We start from the raw sequence: 21375 nt of genomic DNA on the forward strand, positions 1-21375 counted from the left end.
ATTCCTGAGGTAAAAAAAGGGTCCGTCGTCGTCGTCGCCGCCGCCGCCCGAATTCCCGGTGGCCGAAAGCCGAAGCCGCCGCCATCATGGGGAAATCATTCGCCAACTTCATGTGCAAGAAGGACTTCCACCCGGCCTCCAAGTCCAATATCAAAAAGGTGAGGAGGAGGAGGAGGAGATGAACCAGCGGGTTTCTCCTTTCCCCACAACCCAGCCGACACGCTTCACACACCGTCAATACCCCCATGGCGCGTTCAGACGTGGTAGAGTCGGCGTGTATTCCTCGCTTTGGGAGGCCTCCCCCTTTTAACTTCCAGTGGGTGGGTGTGGGATGCTTTCTGCTGTTCTATAGTGGAAAGCTCTCCTTCTGGAGGGGGGGGGGCTTTTCCTTCCTCGGAGGTGTTCGTTTTTTCAAGCAGATGGCCCTCTGCCATGGGCGCTTTAGAGATGAGGGGGTTGGGCTAGATGACCCCCGAGGGTCCCTTCCAACTCTACGGTTCTAGGATTTCTGGGGGGTGGGTTCCTCTTAGCACAAAGCGAACCCTCACAGCCTGGAATATTTTCAGGTCATCCCTTCTGTCATTCCAGCATCCACAGCCCTGGTTTTGTGACCACTTGAGCCATGGGAAGTTGGGGGGGGGGATTAAGAGGCAAAGTGGGGCGACTGCCTCTGGCTACAGCAGGGAGGCCAATTTGAATAAAATACTAAGGAGCAGGCAAGAAAGTCGCTCCCTCTGGATCACAAGATTAGGGTGCACACGCATCAATTAAATGGCAATGCCCATCAACTTTGGAGGGGTCCAGCCCCCTCAAATATTTTATTGGGGGGGGGGCTGGAGGGTGTTGGATCCATATGCTGGGGCAGAAGATCCTGATGCCCAGCTTTCTTTCCCCTCTTGTTCCTTTAAAAAAAAAAATACATTTCACTGATTTTACAGTCATTTTGACATTTTAAAACTTGACTTCCTTCCCCCTCTTTCTGCAGTTCCTTAAATTTATTTTTAATATCTTCTGCATATCCAAATTCACTTAACTTACTCATTTATTTATCTTCTTTAAATATATACTCTTATGTAACTGCAGGTTTTTACAATAATCCTGCCAGTGTTTTTATCTGTTTGCAATTTACCTGTAAATATTATCTTTCCCCTCTTGTTCCTGATGCAGATCCTCTCACACCCCTTCTTCCCTGGTGGGTGAGGTAGAAATGAAACTACCATTTTGGGGTCTGCCCCAGTTGCCGAAATGTCTTGGGCTGACCCTGGTGGAGCATCTGTCCTCTTACTACTTTTTAAAATTAAATCACCCTGGATAGCTCACCCTGGACAGAGCATGGTGCTGATAAAGCCAGTGTTGCAGGGGTGGCCAACTTCCAAGAGACTGCTTCTACTTTCAGAATTAAAATCTGGCAGTGAACTACCCCCCATTTTTTTAGGGGTTCAGCTTAAAGTTGTTGAGCTATTTTGGGGAGGAGGAAAGACCGGTTTGGGGGGGTTAAGGTGGTGCAGGCTTCTTTGGGGAGGGGAGTTCCGTTTTTGGGAGGAAGGCAAGGGAAGTTGGGGAACTGAACTCACTCACATTAGCGTCACTGTGGATGAAAACAGCCACTCAGAGGGAGCTCCATCTTCCCTTCCTGAGTTCAAACAATGGAGGGGGCGGGGCAGGAGTCAGATCTACCTACGCAGAGGAAAGGGAGCCAAAGATCGACCACAATCTACCAAAACATTGCAGGGATCTACTAGTAGATCGCGATCGACCTGTTGTACATCCCTGCTGTAGAGCATGGGTAGGCAAACTAAGGCCCAGGGGCCAAATCAGGCCCAGTCGTCTTCGAAATCTGACCCTCAGACAGTCCGGGAATCAGCGTTTTTTTTACATTTTACTTAAGGCAGCCCTGTTCAGGGAAGTTTTTAATCTGTGATATTTTAGTGTATTTCTGGTTTTTATGGAAGCCGCTCAGAGTGGCTGGGGAAACCCAGCCAGATGGGTGGGGTACAAATAATAAATTATTATTATTATTATTATTATTATTATTATTATTATTATTATTATTATATTACATGAGTAGAATGTGTCCTTTTATTTAAAATGCATCTCTGGGTTATTTGTGGGGCATAGGAATTTGTTCATATTTTTTTCCCCAAAATATAGTCCGGCCCCCACAAGGTCTGAGGGACAGCCCCCTGCTGAAAAGGTTTGCTGACCCCTGCTGTAGAGGAAAGTGGCATATCCCTGCATTGGTTTGGGTTGGACCAGATGATCCTCAGGGTCCCTTCCAACTCTACAGTTCTATATGCCCTTGATGAGCGCTTAAAATATTTCGTATTCTGTGCCTTGTTGTTCAGCAGGGCAATTCTATATATGCCTGTTCGAAAGTAAGCCCCAACTGAGCTAAATAGGTCTTACTCTCAAGGTTAGCAAGTAAGCGCCAATTTGATACAGGCCATTGAGAACTGTCATTGTGAAAACCGTGGGTGATGTTCAGTATTACATGCAGGTACTTCCCCTTCCTCTCTGTCCCCTAAAGCCTGTCCCCCTCAATCTGCTCTTGATTGTCACCCAACTACCTGGGTCATATTGGGGAAGGGTGTACCTGTGAGGCTGACAGGTGTGTAATTACATGGGTCCCCTTGGATTATTTGTTTACTTATGGGTTTTATGTTGCTTATTATCATCCACTCCACTATGGATACGGACTTTAACGTTAAGTTATATATTTCACTTAAGAGATCAATAATGTCCTTCAAGAACACTTGGGTGAATGCCATCTAGTATGGGCAGAGCAGATTATATCTTAAACTGTCCCTGTCAAACCCCTGAAAGCTGGGCATTTTACAGATGAGGACAAAATGCTAAATATGTGGTTAACACCTTATTTTGTTGGAAGTTAATACCACTGAAATAAATTGAACTGCAAAGTTAGTGTATTGGTAAGCAATTTCTGGATAATGTGGGATTTTCCAAATTCCACCACCAGCACACCAGATAGTCATAATATTATCTAATCTCTTAAACATATGCTGGCAGTTTCCTAATTTATTTGGATTACAGAATTTCAGTACGGATTGCATATAAAATTCATTACAGAATTTCAGTACGGATTGCATATAATTTATTTGGATTACAGAATTTCAGTACGGATTGCATATAAAGTGGAAATACTTATATTTGTTCCCTTTAGGTATGGATGGCAGAGCAGAAAATAACTTACGACAAAAAGAAACAAGAAGAGTTAATGCAGCAATACCTTAAAGAGCAGGAATGTTATGATAACAGGTGAGAAACAACATTTAATCTTACATTTTAGTAGATAAAAATAAACTCTTCTTTTTGTTTTCCTAAAATCTAGCTGATATAAGCATTTCAGTTTGGGACTTCTCATACTACTAATCTGTTTTTGAGTCTCAAACTTCTATTTGAAAAATGGTAAGTTGGTATTCACTGAAGCCATTGCGATTCCAGAACACTTATACAACAGTATTGTACTTCCTCTCCTTTTTGCCCTTAAACCCTTAAGCCTTGGAACGTAACCCACACATAAATGGGGAGTTGCCTATAGATGGAACTTGGCATGATTGAAACAGGTCTGCAGTTCACTACCTAGCTCCTTAGCTTGCTTCCCACAGATCTGGTGTCAGACCAGTTTCACCACTCCTAAAGCTTATTAAAGTACAGTACAGTCAAAACCAAATAATACAATTGGAATTAATAATAGTACTTTGAATTTTCATAATTCAGTTGAAGTGGAGAATTCCAGTACTTTGTGCATTGCATTCAGAATATGGCACTTAAAATGTATTGCTGTATTTTTCCATCTATTTGGGGGGGACTCCAATTTAAGAAAATGGGGAGAGATGTCCCCCATGTATAAGACGCCCCCAAATTCTGGACATTATTTTTTAGGGGGAAAACCAATCTTGTACACGGAAAAATATGGTAATTACTTTATGAAGGATATGCTTATCTCTGCTTATACAGTGAAAATTAGAATGTTGAGCTAAAATATTTTAATGTAACCAAAAAGTCTGTGGATATTTCTTAAGCACAACTACTATTAAAAAATGTTCTTCTTGTATTAGATGTCTATAAAAGTAAACATTTCAAAAGTATATGATCTATTTCAGAACCATTATTTGTTGTCAACATTTATTTTAAAATGTTTTAGTATCTAAAACACCCATCTCCTATTTCTTTGTGATCATTCTCGTTGTTTTCTGTATAGATTGCTTATGGGTGATGAGCGTGTGAAGAATGGTCTAAACTTTATGTATGAGGCCCCACCAGGAGCCAAGAAAGGTAATTTCTAACATCAACGCAAATATATAAATTATCCCTTTCTGCTGAGCTTGGAACCCTGCATAGTAGCTCATAGAACTTGATCCTACATTGTATCTAAGGTTTGAATAATATGAAAAGACTCTTAAAGCAGAGTATTGGGCAGGTTTACTCAGAAGTAAATACTACTAAGTTTAATAAGATTTACTCATAAGGAAGTATGTATTATTGCAGCCTCAGCTATGAGTCTAAAAATAAGACCTTGGGGTTTACATGACTGCAAATAAATGTGCATTTTTTAAAATAAGGAAAATACTTGGACTTAATAAGTGCTCTATATTTTTAGAGATGCATGATATCCTATTATCTGGATGTTGCCTGCAATATTGATATCTACTTGTCTTTTCTAATGTTTTGTCTTATCTTTTCCTTCTATGCTGATAATGAAACAAGAGAGCAAAGAGGTAATTTTGAAATTTATTTCTCCCCCCCCCCCCAATAATATTGGGCATAAATTTTAAACCAGGTGTTTTTAACAGGACTTTATATTTGTTGTTTTTAGCAAGAAGGAGAGACTGAGTACAAATTTGAATGGCAGAAGGTAGCTCCACGTGAAAAGTAAGAATTATCCCTTTCTTATTTGGATAATGCCGTATGCAGAGTTTATTTTCAAGTATGTGCTCTTAAGTCTGAAAAGTATGTGCTCTGAAGTCTTAAGTCTGAAAAGGTTTTCCTAGTTCCTCAAGGTTGAAATGTTCTTTAAATAAAACAACAGAAAAAGGCCCTCTCAAGTGGTATTATCTTTGACTTGTTTTTCAAAAGTGGATCAACTGAGCCCTATGGCTCCTATATCAGATCTAAATAAATATAAAATCCATGAACTTGTGGAGAGGTGAATGGATAAAGAAAAATGCTGACCAAACTAAGCTGAGTAAACTTCCAGTATTACTGACATTCATCACACAATGGGAAGATTCAGGGAAGTATGAAAAGAGTTCTGGTCCCTGCCTCCAGAACAGCATCAGAAAGGGGGGGGGGTTTGCAGCAGAATGGGGGAATCAGTGAAAATCAAATCTTACTCAAATGCCTCTCTTCTCATGCAAGACATGGATCTAACTCAATGCATGTATTTATTTAAATTAGTTCTAATGCTACTTTTCCAGTTAAAAGTCTAAAAAGAAGTTCACAAAAATGGAAAAACTATATACATCTTGATGACAGAAAAGAAGCAGGAGTAACAAAACAGCAGTCAAGAAAACTCAAAGCTACAGGAAATCATTAGAATATTAAAAAATAATAAACATGGTAGAAAGGGTGTAAACATGTTTTTTCCTCAAGTGAAACCTCCTTGACTTGCTGAACATGACAGTTTTGACTAAATAATGATGCTGTAATTTCACAAACTTGTAGTGTATTTGATGTCATTCAAACCCAAGGTTTCACGATTGAAACTGCTCTCCTTTATTCTTAATTCTACATCGTTTGAATCCCCAATAATAGTGTAAGTGTTGAACTTATGTATACTTATATATCTTCTTGTACTTTAACAGATATGCTAAGGATGACATGAACATTAGAGACCAGCCATTTGGCATCCAGGCAAGTTTTGTGCATTTCCTCCCCTCCTGTTTTCATGGTGAATTTCAAATGTTCAGTGATGTACATAATATTTGACTAGGTTTTTAACATGCAGCTGTTTCATTGGACAGATGGGGATATTGAAGAGTAAAATTATGTCAATATTGGCATTGTTTCAGGTGAGGAATGTGAGGTGCATTAAATGTCACAAATGGGGCCACGTGAACACAGACAGAGAATGCCCTTTGTTCGGCCTTTCTGGGATTAATGCAAGCTCTGTTTCCAATGATGGCTCAGGTAAGCACTTTAGATGTATTTTTATCATTCTGTCAAAATACGTTTTGAAATGTTTTCTCAAACCCATTCTTGCACTTGCATAGGAATTTGTTTTGAAGAAGCATTTTCGTGCCACTTCTCTGAAAGGAATAATGTTCCTTCTGTGTTTTGTGAGCCATCTGATTCAGTGATTCCCAAGCTACTCTGGAGCACTACAGTATGTTGCCAGAGGGACTGAAGTGTGTCTTGAAAAACTTAAGGCAATATGCTTGGTGCATATGTGGCCCCATGCAGCATTGATCCCCTCCCATCACTTCCAATGCGTGGGCAATGACATCATCCTGATGGAAGGCTCTTAGATTTCCTGGCACAACTCACACTACAGCTACAAGGCACAGGGGAATTCCTTAAGTACCAGGGAAAAAAGGAGGACAGGATGCTAGGAGTATTCTCTGGAACTGTACAGAGAGGATACCTGCCCATTGCTCTGAGAGCCAATTAAGAATATACATTAAAAAAAATAAAATGTAACAGTGCAATCCTATACTTAAAAAGCAAACCACACTGACTTCAAGGGGACATACTAGTCCCTTGAAGTGTGCATAGGATTGTGAGCTTGAGAAAGAAATGTGTAATCAGGAGCAGGGAACAGAGGACCAAATGAAGCTCCCTAGTCCTCTCTGTCTGGGGAGTCCCAGGCCACACCTGTCACTGGCCCTGTTTTGTGCCCTGAATATTCTTGTTCAGCTAATGTATCTGCACATTCTGCCACATGCCACATTGGTAGCATTCAGGGAACTGAGAAAATAATTTGAAGTTTTGGTGTATTGTGGACAAGTGCAAATAGTCTCCCTAAATTTATCTATCTCTTTCTTGAAACTGGTGGAGTTTATGTTCTTTAGTTCTCTAATATTACAAACTGAGTTGTGATTTTTGCCTTGCTTTTATTAGTGGTTCAAATGGTAGATGTTCTTGTCCTCAGTTCTTTAACTTAAATACAGTGGTACCTTGGTTTACAAACTTAATTCGTTCCGGAAATCCGTTCTTAAACCACAGCATTCTTAAACCAAGGCATGTTTTCCCATAGCAGTGGGGGACTCAATTTACAAATGGAACACACTCAACAGGAAGCAGAACATGTTCTGCTTCCAAGGCAAAGTTCACAAACCAAAACACCTACTTCCGGGTTCTTAATCCAAGTTGTTCATAAACTAAGCTGTTCTTAAACCAAGGTATCACTGTATATCCATGCTATTTGTATAACAAATATACATCCTTAGGCCCAGGAGACTTTTAAGTTAAAATTCCTGCTCTTCTCTCACCTCCCCTGGTGATCTTCAGTGCTGCTATCTATTCATATCAGTGAGACACACACAGAGAGAGAGAGAGAGAGAGAGAGAGAGAGAGAGAGAGAGAGCTTCTTTTGCAGACTGGATTCTCTTAGGCTGAGGGGGTCCTCTTGGGGCTTTTAGAATGAAAAGGGAAACTTTCCAGTAACCACTGGCAGTGATAGTAACTGACAGTGGAAGGGAAAGAAGGCTTCCCTGTGTACCAGAAAAGAAAGTGTGACTTTCTTTGCTTTGTAGTATTCGTGATTCAGCCCTGCCATTTTAGAGTTGTCATCAGTATTTTGCACTCAACAACTTTGGTTTCTGCAATAACCTCACACTATAGTATAGCGGTCACCCATGTTTTTGGCCATTGGGCACATTTCCAATTCTAAGTGTTGTGGGTGCCAGTCACAAAATGGTTGCCATTGGGGACATAGCACAACACAGAATGAGAGAACTCGTTGCTGCTTCCCCCACCCCTTCCACCAGACGTCCTCATGCTTGCCAGCCGTGTCCTGCTGGTTCTGATTTTGGAAATAACACAGTACAGTCATACCTCAGGTTACGCATTTTTGGGTTGCAGACCACGCCGAACCTGGAAGTACCAGAACGGGTTACTTCTGGGTTTTGGCGCATGCGCAGAAGCACAAAATGTCATGCGCAGAAGCGCCGAATCACGTCATGTGCGTGTGCAGATGCAGCACTTCAGGCTGTGAACGCTGCAGGTTCCGAACGTGCCTCCCGCATGGATCACATTCACAACCAGAGGTGTGACTGTATTAAATTTTCCCCACACACAATGATGCTGTTGTTGTCTAATAACAAGTACAGTTCTTGTCCCTTACCATACAACCACTCCACACATAGCACATGCAGGCACTCATCACACACCTATAGACCACAGACACAGATGCATCACTCTCTCTTTCATACAAATACACTTCACAAAGACACAGCCTGCAAAGGCAGGCCATGAAGTGGCTGGAAAAGCTACCCTTGTCACTTTTGGTTAATGAGCTATGGTCTATCTTCTTGTGAATTGCTTATTAAACCTCAGCAGTTTGCAGACTACTTTCATAGTTTTGATGTCTCTGGAGCACCCTCTGTTAAAACTCTGGAGTAAAATTTTGGGCATTGTTAGTATGATGGAAATAATTTCCAGAGTTGTAACTGATCATCCACTGCAGTAAAAATAATACTAGGCTTAACAGGTACGTTGCAGTACAGTATGGGTTTAACAAAGTGAAGCTTAAAGGTTGATCTGTCCAAGACATAACAGTAGATGCATCCTGTTACTTTGCACAGATGAATGCCATATGTCATCACAGTGTGTATGACCAATTTCTACCTAAAAGCCACTGGTGATGAATTGACATAGGAAGATAGTGGAAATCAACACCTAAATTAAGTCAGTGAGATAGCCAGCCCATTCTCCATTGAGTCCACAGTATCAGATTTGCTAATGAATTCCAGTTGGGAAGTTTCATACCGGAGCCTCCTTTAGAGGAAAGGTGGGACACCCTCACCCTTGTCACAATCTTGAAGGTGCCATCCAGGGATGGTTTTCCAGCAAGAACACACTGCACCTAGCAGCGCTGGTTTCAAAGCTCTCTGGCTTCATGGCAGGAATCAACTGCAGCTGCTTCCACTCACATCCTACACTGATCTGCCCCAACCAGATGGCATCTGGGGCTGGTGGAGCTGTCGAGATAGGGAGGGCAGATTTATTTATCTCTCTTTCCTCTTCCATTACAACTTACCACCCGATCTTGGAGTCTCACAGTCAGCAGCTCCTTGTGCTTAAGAGATGGGGCAGAAATAAATAGGCTAGGAACAGGTAGGGGAAAAGCAAGGTTAGCGGGTAGGAGGAGCAGAAACAGTGAGGCTAAGGGCTGGGCGAGAGCTTTTTTGTGTGTGCTACACTGAGAAATGAGAGCTTTTACTCCCAGTGCAGCACATAAACCAAACGTTCTTGTCGGCGTTTCTTGTCCCTGCTTTAAACCAAAGCAACACAGCCTCCCTGCTCCTTCTGCTGTTTTCCTGCCAAACCTCTGAAGTGGTGTGTTTGCTAAGCTGCTCTCTCTCAGCACAGAACTGCATCAGCAGCAATGTGTATCCTAAATGAATCAGAATAAAATTGTGGGTGGGTCGGGGTGGTGGGGGGAAAGAATATTTTTGAAGTACTTCTGATGTATTGGTTGTGGGTATTGATTGATTGAACAAGCTACTTTATGTAAATTGCAGCAAATAGCTGTGTCCTGATTGGCTAGGTGTTTCCAGTCAAGGAAAGAAGGCTATTTAGAGTAGTGGGTCTCGTTGCCCTGCCTGAGGACTGTTTTTCTATAGGAAATGGCTTGCAGAAATAGGTGTTTTTATCACTCACTTGCCCCTTTCTGGAGTTGGGGGGCAGGCGACAGCAGTGCAGATTCCAAGCAGAAAGATAGGCCATTGGTGATTTTAGTGTGCAAGTTGTGGGGGGGGGGGTAAAGCACTGTGATTAAGTAGGGGGAGGGAGACTGGGGCTGTTATGGGGAAGTGGCTGCATTTGGTGGGTCGCTGCGCTTCTTTTGCCCTTCTGGACTAGCAACCCCTGCTTTGTACAGAATAGCATCAGGGTGATTGCACCCATACAGTTTAAAGCCCCTGTTTGGTGCTGATGAGTGCCTTGTTCCTTAAGAATGGGTGTCTGTTTTTAACAATACAAAACAGCACAGCTCTATACTGTAGCAGACAGAAGAAATAACATGCATTCTGTCTGTGTGGGTTTCATTTTTCCCTTTGTATACAGACCATAGTACTAATCCAGTTGGTGATTCAGACCTTTAAAAAAATATAATCTCTCCGCTTTCACAAGTCTCCTATTGAATAATATATCTTGCTGGTGAATGGAGATTATTTTTGCAATAAGGCAATTTCACTGGATGTGGTTATCATGGGATAATCACACCCCTGGGGTACAGCCTTGTCTGTAATCTCCCAGGAGTGTAATTATTTCATGACAACTGCACCCCCCCTGGTGTTGCATTTATTTCCATTATGAAATCTTAGTTTGATATATAAAGTAACTTACTTTGATCACTGGAAAGCTACATGGTAGTGTGAGAATATTCCAGCTGCGAGGTTTACCGAGACCAGCTATAAGCTTTACTACAGCCTTTACAAAGTTAAATTAGGCAATCAAAATGCTTCTTTAGGCTAAGCTGGTTTTAGATTTAAAAAAAAAAAAAATATTTTCCCCCACTGATTGTAACTTTCCAGGTTCATAATCAATATATAAGGTAGCAATTAAATGCAAAACTCTATCAGTTGAGGTGAACTGGCACTGTGTATTTTCCTGAAGGTGTGGTCAGTTGCATCCAAAAGATCCCTAATGTTAATCTAGCTTTTTTGTCTTCTAGTTAACTACCAGCAAATGCTAATTATTTAAACCATTGATGAACTATGACAAAACTGCTGGAGGGGCACAATTACTTCTGCTTCTTCTGAAGGCCAGATTGAACATTGCAAGAAACGTGTGGCTACCACTAAATATGGCTACTGGGAAACTCGTTCCCTCTCTCCCTTCTGTTACAGTAGAACTTGCCTCATGTTAAAACAAAACAATGTTCCATATTGTGCTCTTCCACCATGCCCATTGCCAATGGGTTCTACTGACACAAAAGAAGAGCAGGGAACTGCAGAACTTGGTCATATCATGGGATCAGCTTAGTTTTATCATGGGATTTAGTTTTATATTTTGTATCTTACTCTCTGTACAACAGGTAGCAACAGAACATGGCTGCCATTGACAATTGCTGCTATCTTAAAATTTACTGTCTGGCCCTCAGTCAGGGTTTGTTTAAGATTTACACCTTTTAAATATCATGTCTTCTTTTCAGATGGAATATAAATCCTTTTAATTACAGTGCGACTTGCGGCCAAGTAGATAGGTTTAGAAGTGCGATCTAGAGCAACTTCAAAATGCAGCCAGGGCATTTAAATTTAGGATAGGTTTTTTCATTCAATCCATATGTATGTGTCTGTGTGGTGCTATCATGGATGCAAAGCAAAATACTGACTCCAAAACAAAAACAAAATACAGTGGTACCTTGGTTTACAAACTTAATCTGTTCTTAAACCAAAGCGTTCTTAAACCAAGGCTTGCTTTCCCATAGCAGCGGGGGACTCAATTTTCAAATGGAACACACTCAACAGGAAGCGAAACATGTTCTTATTCCAATGCAAAGTTCACAAACCAAAACATCTACTTCCGAGTTTGCAGCATTCTTTATCCAAGTTGTTCCTAAACTAAGCTGTTCTTAAACCAAGGTACCACTGTATAATATACAATACAGATATCGGAAAATGTTTTTAAAATGAAGCCAACAAGAATTAGAAGCTGTGGAAATAGAATGGTTATTTGTCAGCATCGATTGTAAACTGAGGTGTGCTGCAAAGAAAGTTTGCACACACTTGCTTGAAGAATGGCCCTATGAACACAGGTTTAACCTGTGTTTCCTACAATAGCTAACCATCCGTACTTAATGGTCAGTGGGTACATACTTTATTGCAGCAAGGCAGGGAAATCAATTCCTATTTTAAATATTCTAAATTTGACAGAATTCATGGCATAGTGAAAACTGACATCGGTTGCCTCCCGATGCGTTTCAACACACCATGACAAAATCAGTCCTAGCAAAGAGGGAAAAATGGAATTGTTCACTGTACTGTTGTGCAGTGTGTCCTCTCAGCAGAGTCCAGATTAAAATGTTATACTTGTTTGGTTCACTTTGTTCACACATTAAATTAGAAAAATTAGAGAAAGATGGCATTGGCCATTTGGATGATGACATAATAAGCATAAGCAACCAGTAAAAAGGGCTGCCACATGAAGGTACAACCCAGAGACATTTCAAAAAATCATAATGAAGTTTTACCACCTTACATGAGCTTGAAGGAGAGAGAGTGTGTTTTTAAATACTGTAGAGCAGGGGTGTCAAACTCAAATTCATTGGGGGCCGCGGTGCCGCTAGAGGGCAGACGTTCTCTGGCTCGTAGGCTGCCGCGCATGCGCTGAAGAGGCGGCTTTCTTGTGTCAAAAAAAAAAAAAGCGAGAATAAAAGGTGAAGGCTGGTGGCGGCTACACGGGCCACATGACGAGGTCTGGCGGGCCGGATTTGGCCCGCGGGCCTTGTGTTTGACACCCGTGCTGTAGAGGTTTCTGATTTACCTGTCACTTTTCAGAATGTATCCTAGCCAGCCACTAGAGGGCAGCATGTTCACTTTTAGTCACCGATAGCAACCTTGCATTTTCCTATTAGCAACTGAGTCTTGTGCAAAAATTGTCTCCTTCTCAGGCTTGCTTTTAAAGCTAACCACCTCAAGATGGAACTCTGTATGCAGGACTCAATGAAATCTCCTTGTCTCTCTCTCTATTCTTGACCTTCCCACTCTAACACAACACACTCACACTTTTAATATATTACCATTTGTTGTCCTTGCTGAAATGCTTCTAATTACATTTGTGTTGTTTGGCTGTACATATATTTCCCCCAAAGCATCTTTACAGGTTTTCCTTGTCAGCGGGAAACTGTTTTGACAAAGGAGGAGCAGGATTGGGCTTGGAGAATGAGGCCCTTCACTAACATGACATTATAGCAGGTTGGGGAACCCCCAGTCCGCAGGCCAAATTTCAGCAAAGCCATATCCACCTGCCTTACACGTGATGACATATATGACAACAGGTGTGGGGCAGGTAAGGACAGAGCTTTGAAATGGGCTTTGTGGACTCTGTCAAAGCTCCTTCGACAGCACTTCCCAAAAGCCCAGCAATCAACTGGTTTCAAGCATTCGGTGAAAGCTGCACAAAGTGCTTTGCAAGTCCCAAGCACCAAGCATAGAGCTTGCAAAGCCCCTCCTGCAGCACTTCTCAAGCACCCAAGAACCTGTTGATTGTCAGGCATTTTCGAAGCGCTGTACAAAGTGCTGCATTTTGACAGGTTTCAATCACCTGACATCAAATGACTAAATGAGTAGTCCCACCTTCCTGTCAGAGGTGGCCTGTGGGGATGGGGTGGGTGTGTGATAAAGATCTGGCCTACTGGGCCAAGAGAGTTTCCCACCCCTGCATTATGGGAACAGCCTAAATTACAGTTGCTGTTACTTCATCTTCTACCCCTTATGAGAACAGCTCCAGAACAGATCTGGAGAACCAGATTTGCCCCTGCCCTCATTTTGTCCTATGTCTTGGTCATGCTTATTGTTCCTTTTTTCTACCTCTTGAAATCCAAATCTAAACTTAAGAAGCCAAGAAGTACAGAAATCGCCTTCAATTTTGAATCAGCATTCACTTTTTCATTTGCTTAAGCTGCAGCGCCACATACTGCTACCCTGTTCAGATTTCAGTAAAGAGGACAGTGTGCATTAAGCAAGATTCAAAGGCCTGTTCTTTGATACAATTAAGAGTTGCATTATTTAAAACAAAAGTAGTATATCTAAGACCATTTGATGTGGTTACTTTTATATCGCCTTAAGAGAAAGGAACGATCTTGAGGAATAATAACATGGTTTGAAACACAAATGGGGGAGGCAACAGCCAACCTGTGTGTTTCCTAACTAATGCCCTGCATTTATTTCAACCACAACTCAAGCAACACAATCCTATGCATTTCTGCTTGGACATAAGTTCAGGTAAGCATGTATAGGATTGCAGCCTATGTGTGTATGTATACATATTAGTAGAATCTTGAAGAACACCTCTACATACCCTTTATAGCAATACTGAACACTCATTTTGTACCCTTTTGCAAATTACTCTTTTCTTTGACATCAGCTGAATCTGTATTCTTATAAGGCCTTTTTATACATTTCACTGAAGATTTAGAGCCTACTGAGACACTGCTTTCATTTTATATTGGACAGGGGGAGGAGAGATGTTTATGTCATTCACACACAACATTGGCCTAGCAGTTAAACTCTGTATAAGTGTTCCACTTTAAAAGGCATTCTTAACAACCACGAGGATTCTCAGATATCGTGCTGTTTGGCGATGAACTAGAAAAATAAATAAATAAAACACAGAACATAAGGCTAGATTACAGGGCCAAGCTTTACAGAGCAGTTAAGGTTGGCGTTTAGTGTGCTGAATTAGAAACCGTAACTGCTTCAGCCTCAAACCCACCCTACTGAGGAAATCACATACCAACAACAGCAACTTCTGAAGAGAGGGCCTGTGGTGGCAAATCAATAACCTCAAGGAAGGTGACTCGGGATGTTAAAAATCCAAAGTTCATCTTCTTTTGTGCCTTGCTTGTGGACAACTTTTATCCTTATGTGATCCTATATGCACACCCAACCTCTAAGGCAGGCAAATCGTAAGCGCACTGATTTGGAAATAACTTCAGCTGACATTTAGCAAGAGACAGTATTAGCAGCACAAGAGTACTTTATGTGTTGAGTCTTAAAAATATCTCAATTCTCTGAATGAAACCTCCAAAACTGATCTTCAATATTTTATCCCTACAACTTCTGGCACCCCAACTTTGATTGGGCTGGGAGCGTGCCCTTGTGAGAGACGAACATGTACCTGAGCATGCAGAGGTGTTGTGCTGTGAAAGCATGTTGTGGGCACATTCACACAATTTCTGAGAGCTGCTTTAAACAAAAAGTTTGGCAAATAAATGAAGGACAGCAGATAGAAACAGCAAAAGGTGAGAATGAAGCTAAGTTGTTGTTACTGACAACAAGAACACTATCAGTTGATAAGTAATAACTAGCTAATTCATAGTAATGCTAAGAGGCTTCCAGTACCAAATGCAGCAAACCACCTCTTTTTTCCATAATGAATGTGCCATCATGCTGATGAGACAGAATATCGTTTGGATGTACAAATTTAAAAAATACTTAAGGCTAATGTAACATACTGGCATTTTGCCAGGTTGGGGGGGGGGACAGAATAAGAACAATTTTAACATGCAATTCCACCTGAAGAGCAAAAAGGTAGTTATAGTCCAATCCTATACATGCCAAGTATGCTGTGGTTAAGGTTAAATGTGGTTCATGTTGGTACAGATATAATAATAAGGCAGGTTCCTGGGTTGGGCAAACATAGCAGAGAGGGGAAGAGAGCAATCCGATTTTTGAGCCACTAATCACAGTGAGGAGAAAGGAATCATTACATTTGTATCTACCCATAGCAAAACCTCCTTGAGGTTTTTCTACAATCAAGCAGTATATAAATTTTATGAATAAAAATAAAATATTTAAGACATTTAATTCTTGTGATTCTATAGACCTTCCACAAATCACGGGCCATGCGACTTGCATGCTCTCATTTGAGATTTATATTGTAAGCATTTTAAACAACATTTAATTTTCTGAAAACTATTTTTTCTAACATCTTTAAAGTATCCCTCTTTAAAGTATGTGTTCGTATTTATTCTTGGCATCAGAAAACATTTGCATCTTAAAGTTGGCATGGCTTCCAAAGCTTGCTTTTTTATTTTATTTTTGTACTTTTATCAAAAGCTTATAGGCAGACAATACCTAAAATATATTGTTTTCAACATGACAAAGTTACATAAGAAGAGAATCCCCTTGCACTTAAAGAAAAATGCAATTATTTTCCATCTGAATCTCCAGACTGCTGTTTTAGAAAATCATATCTGATTATTTGCTCAGCAGAAGATTATTGAGTTGATTTAGCTGTGATTTTACTTAACAAAGCTTCAACCGAATTCCCACTGTGGAGTCCAAAAAAGGTAGAGAGATATAAATGATACATTCAAACTGTGATTTTGGTGAACAGGGCCATCAATGCACCCCTCGGAGCTAATAGCGGAGATGAGAAACAGTGGGTTTGCACTGAAACAAAATGTACTGGGGAGAAACTTGACCGCAAATGATCCATCACAGGTAATGATCTTTTTATCAGTAAGCTGAAAATGTCTGTAAATCTAAATGTGATTGCTTGTGAATTGTTACTTAATGTTTTTATAATATGCATATCCATGGGAAAGCTGAATAGATAAAGCAAGGGATGTGTGTCCCGAAACTTACTGTGTTTTCCACTTCTTCTTCTTTTTTTGTTATCCAGAGTGACAGGAGTAAAATAATTTTTCCAACCCATAGTTTAATAAATGAAATGCCTCCTGTGGGTTAGTAGTGATTTAATACCTGCCAGAGGAAATAGTTTTAGCTTCTGCTACCTTTGCCTTATCCTAAGAGGCTGCCTTAGCCAGAGCAACCAGTGGGTGAAGCCAGAGGGGAAATAATGAAAATGTCCTTCAGGCAATGCCATGTTTGGAAGGTGCAATCCAGAACACTTCCCTTGGGTGCTCCAGGAAGAGGGTACAGGCAAGTTTGGAAAACACATAGCAAGTCAAGGCATACCGGGGTTGGGAGATGACAAAGGGTCTGCCACTGTGGTCTTTCCACTGGCTCTCCCCTGTTCATTGGTGGCATCCAAGGGAGACAACTGGAGCCATCTAGGCTTGCATTTACTGGTGAGTAAGCTTTTAAAGCTGCTTCTTGGATGGAAGTACAGCATCAAGTGCATGAGATTTCTGGATCCTTGGTATCACTGGGGCTCACCTGGGCTGAGAGGGCCAGAGAGTATGTGCTCCAGAATGCAACTTAGTTGTCAACTGAGACCTTCAGATGCATCACCTAATCTCTTCTCAAACTCTTGGACAAGTTACACATGAAGATTGCAGATCTGTGTGTTTAAAACACAGAGTTGCCCTAGTCCAGGCTTCCTCAAGCTCGGCCCTCCAGATGTTTTTTGGCCTACAACTCCCATGATCCCTAGCTAGCATGACCAGTGGTCAGGGATGATGGGAATTGTAGTCTCAGAACATCTGGAGGGCCGAGTTTGAGGAAGCCTGCCCTAGTCACGTATAAAAAATGGAGAGCGGTTCTGAGTTTAAATGCTAAAAAAAGCACACAGGTGAAAGGACGTGACCCCTGTGGCTTTTCTCCCTGTAGTTCCTCTTCAGACACTTTCCCCCCCAATGGGGACTCCAATATTAGATGTGTGCCTGGCTGAGATAAAAGTGCTGCATGGAGATAAGCCTCAGGAGGGATGAGGATTCTGCTCCTTTCACTCACACGCAACCTTTGTTTTTAAAATTGGACATCTCCACCTTCTCCTTTCTACATGCAAGTCCTGCATTTAAAGACATGGACCAACTGCTGTCACATCTAACTTGGCCCTCAGTGTGGGGTGTGCATTTTATGTATAATTTGAGTTGTACTTCATAAAAATTGAGCTCTGACCAGCGTGCAAGAAATGAGAAACCAAAGCACATAAAAGGATCTTAAATGTTAAAATGGAAACATATCGTTTGAAAAGGGGAAAGCCTAAAATTGGGAAGTAAACTATTCAACCAGTCAATACCTCCATAAAGAGTATGGTCTTCCTTGGTTCAGAATTATTGGGACTTTGTGAATATTTATTCCCATACTGTCTCCTTTTTATCATGACTTTACAAAGCTACTTCATTTAAGTAAATTTTAAAAACCTCTATCCAAATACGTAGATCGCTTTGTTGTGGCATTCTTAACTCATTTTCTTCTCAAAAAAGCCGTGTGTTTACTCAGTCAACTATAAAATAAGATGATGTTGCCCTAATATAATAGAGTTGTATGTTGGAAGTCAAACGGAATCTGTTCCAGAAGTCCATTTGACTTCTGAAATGTCCAGAAACCAAGGCGCAGCTTCCACTTGGCTACAAGAAGCTCCTGAAGCCAATCAGAAGCTGCAGAACCCGGGTCGGACCTTCAGGTTCCAAAGAACGTTTGCAAACCGGAACACTCACTTCTGGGTTTGTGGCATTCGGGAGCCAAAACGTTCGACTTGCAAGGCATTTGGGAGCCAAAATACGACTGTATAATATTCATATTGTTTGTCCTGGTCATTAAGGCATAAGATAAGTGCTGCCATTTCTGTTTGTATTCCATAGCAACCTGTTCCCATTTTCATTGTATAGGAATTTGTTGCAAGTGAAGGGGAAGATGATCCAGAAGTGGAATTTTTGAAATCCTTGACAACTAAGCAAAAACAGAAACTTCTGAGGTAACTATAATGCTAACAGATAGTAGTACTTCTTTAAAAGTTACCAACAAGACACCACAAAGTTTTTTTTATTCGTGTGTGTGTGTGTATACACACACACACACACACACACACACACACAGTGGTACCTCAGGTTAAGTACTTAATTCGTTCCGGAGGTCCGTTCTTAACCTGAAACTGTTCTTAACCTGAAGCACCACTTTAGTTAATGGGGCCTCCTGCTACCGCCACATCACCGGAGCACGATTTCTGTTCTCATCCTGTAGCAAATTTCTTAACCTGAAACACTATTTCTGGGTTAGCGGAGTCTGTAACCTGAAGCGTATGTAACCCGAGGTACCACTGTATAATATTGGGTGTGGATGAATCCTAAGCGATATTGGTTATAATTAATAAATTTTGCTCCAATATTATATGCACCACTTTGGAGCACTTCCCATGTTTTCAGTAGAAGCTCTCAAGGTTGGGGAGCTGAAATTCTGAAATACCTTTCCCTCTATTTACTTTGTCTATAGTGTGCTCTTAGGCCTATATATGGAGGTGATGTTTCAGCTAGTACTTTCTAAGTCTGAATGCTGTCTTTTTATATATTTCATCAAGGGCAGACAGAAGGACTCTCTCAATAACATAAAATGAATGAATTATATATGGCAACAACCTTCTACAGTTGTAAATATGTTCAGTTGAAAAATATATACAATATGGGGGAAAAATGATACTTGTTCTTATTGGATGAAATGTTAACCGAACTCCTTAATCCAGAATAATTAATGAAATTAGCCACAAAAATTTTGGGAAACTAGGACTTACACATAAGTGAGCCTCTTAAAACAGCAGAATGCCATTATTATTATTATTATTATTATTATTATTAACAACTTTACTTCTTCCAACAGTGTTGCATTTCATTGTGGATGGAGTCTTTTAAAAAAAATATTTGTTTATTACTATTGCTAGCTGCCCTGGGCAACTAGTGTCTAAAGTCAAGACTATAATTTTAAATAAAACACACTCATCTGCATTCACAGCATCTTGGAGGGGGCACATGTAGCACCTTCAGACAATAAGCAGCTATGCTTGGCAGGGAGGAAGGGATTCTAAATCCAACCCAGCCATTCTGCCTCTTCCAAACACTGTGTTTGCACCGTCACTGATCATTAGGCAAGGCTATGGATGTGCAACCATTCCTGCTGGATGGGCTGAGAATTAGGCATGCACATACAATTCCCCATCCACGCAAGCAGGATCCTGTTCCTGCATGGCCCCTTGCTGGTTTCAGGCTTAGAGGGGAAGAAGCATGTGCCCCAGACAGTGTTAGGGGGGCAAAAAGCATCCTACCATATCCGTTTTTTCCATACCTGGCCCTTTTGACAGGACTGGAGCCATGATACTGTGCCTCTCAAACTTTTTATAAAAAATAATATTACTCACAGGTAAATAAGGTATCTAGATCCTAGAACACTGAAAGAAATGTTTTATTTAAAAATATTTAGAACATGTCTATTTAAAAAAAAAAACCCAAAGCAAAACTACCTTTATGGCCCAGGTGCAAATTGCTCCCTTTGCCCCTTACATTTCATCAGCAGGTGGCAAGTTTGGGAGTAGAGTGTGTTGCTTATTTTTTAAATAGTGAACTCGTCACAGTCTGATATTGCGTAAGGTCTGGCCTCTAAAATATAACATTATTCCCCTGCCATACTTCTCTGCTTAATTGCTCTCCTTTTCCATGCTCAAAATAAAAGGAAACTGGATCGCCTGGAGAAAAAGAAGAAGAAGAAGAAGAGAGATAGAAAGAAGAAAAAGCAGCAGAAGAGAAAAAGCAAAAGTAAACACAGGAAACATAAGAGCAGGTCCTCTTCCCCATCCTCCAGTGACTCTTCAGAAAGCAACAGTGATAGTGAGACTGACAGCCGAGATAAAGCAGCACAAAAGAAGATGGATTCTAAGGAAAGAAGAAAAGCCAAGTTTTCAGAGGCTAGCAGCAGTGATTCTGAAGAGAAGGCGAAGACTAAGGGGAAACTTTATGAAGATCCCTCCAGCAGTCATGGTAACAAGGACAAAGATAGAGAGAAGTGTGGACTTTTAAAGCAAGATAGTTCTGGAAGGAACAACAAATGGAGCTCCTCTGAGAGCAGAAGAAAGCCCACAACAAGCAGAAATGATAACACAGAGAAGAGAAGAGAATCTGAAAGGTATGGGAGCGGAAGCAGGAGCCAGAGCAAGGAGGAAAGGAGCGGGAGAGACGTTGACAGGAGGTACAGGACTTCTAGCCCGAATGAGGAGCGGCACAGGAAAAGTGAAGCGAAAAGCTGCAGCTCAGACGTGCGCAGAGAGCAACACAGAGAGAGCTACAGAGACAAATACAGTAAAATGGAGCGCAGAGAGAGAAGCAGGAGCAGAGAGAGGCAAAAATAGATAATGTGGGTGGCAGATGTACTGCTTGCATCTTTTTTTGAACTCCTTTAGTAAGGGCTCCTCACATACACCTCTCGTTCTTTCTCGGTAAATTGTCTGTCTCTCTCACTTCAAATAACCCTTTGCATTTTGTATATATGTTGCAAACATGTACAGGCTTCAAAACGTGAAGGAATTATTAACAAAATAAACGTGTCTTCAGTTTGTGTAGGAAACCATGTGATTTTATTTTGGTGGGGAGTAAGTGGAGGTTATTGTCCCTTGTTTTAGAAATTCACGTGCAAAAGTACTTTGCAATCCTCTGCAGGAGTGGGAGCTTCACAAATAAATAAAATTTATCCTTGCTTGGTGATAGATGTACTCTTGTGAGGAACGGAGCAAGGGTTCCAAGTTACATTAAATGATCCCAATACTATCTGGGTAAAATCACTTTTATGGTCAACAAAA

The 21375-nt window shown here is 41.0% G+C and overlaps 1 protein-coding gene across 1 annotated transcript; it reads left to right on the plus strand.

The window, feature by feature from the left end:
- Positions 1 to 55: 55 nt before the first annotated feature.
- Positions 56 to 21143, plus strand: CIRSR (corepressor of RBPJ and splicing regulator). Its single transcript, XM_081850405.1, is given in 11 exon segments — positions 56 to 158; positions 3182 to 3276; positions 4223 to 4304; positions 4308 to 4361; positions 4838 to 4893; positions 5826 to 5874; positions 6033 to 6150; positions 16246 to 16352; positions 18428 to 18513; positions 20256 to 20917; positions 20920 to 21143. Coding segments are annotated over 11 exon segments (1431 nt in total). The 5' UTR covers positions 56 to 86; the 3' UTR covers positions 20970 to 21143.
- The last annotated feature ends 232 nt before the right edge of the window (positions 21144 to 21375 follow it).

This window comes from Podarcis erhardii (genome assembly GCF_964252035.2).
Source record: "Podarcis erhardii genome assembly, chromosome: 1".
Lineage (NCBI taxonomy): Eukaryota > Metazoa > Chordata > Lepidosauria > Squamata > Lacertidae > Podarcis > Podarcis erhardii.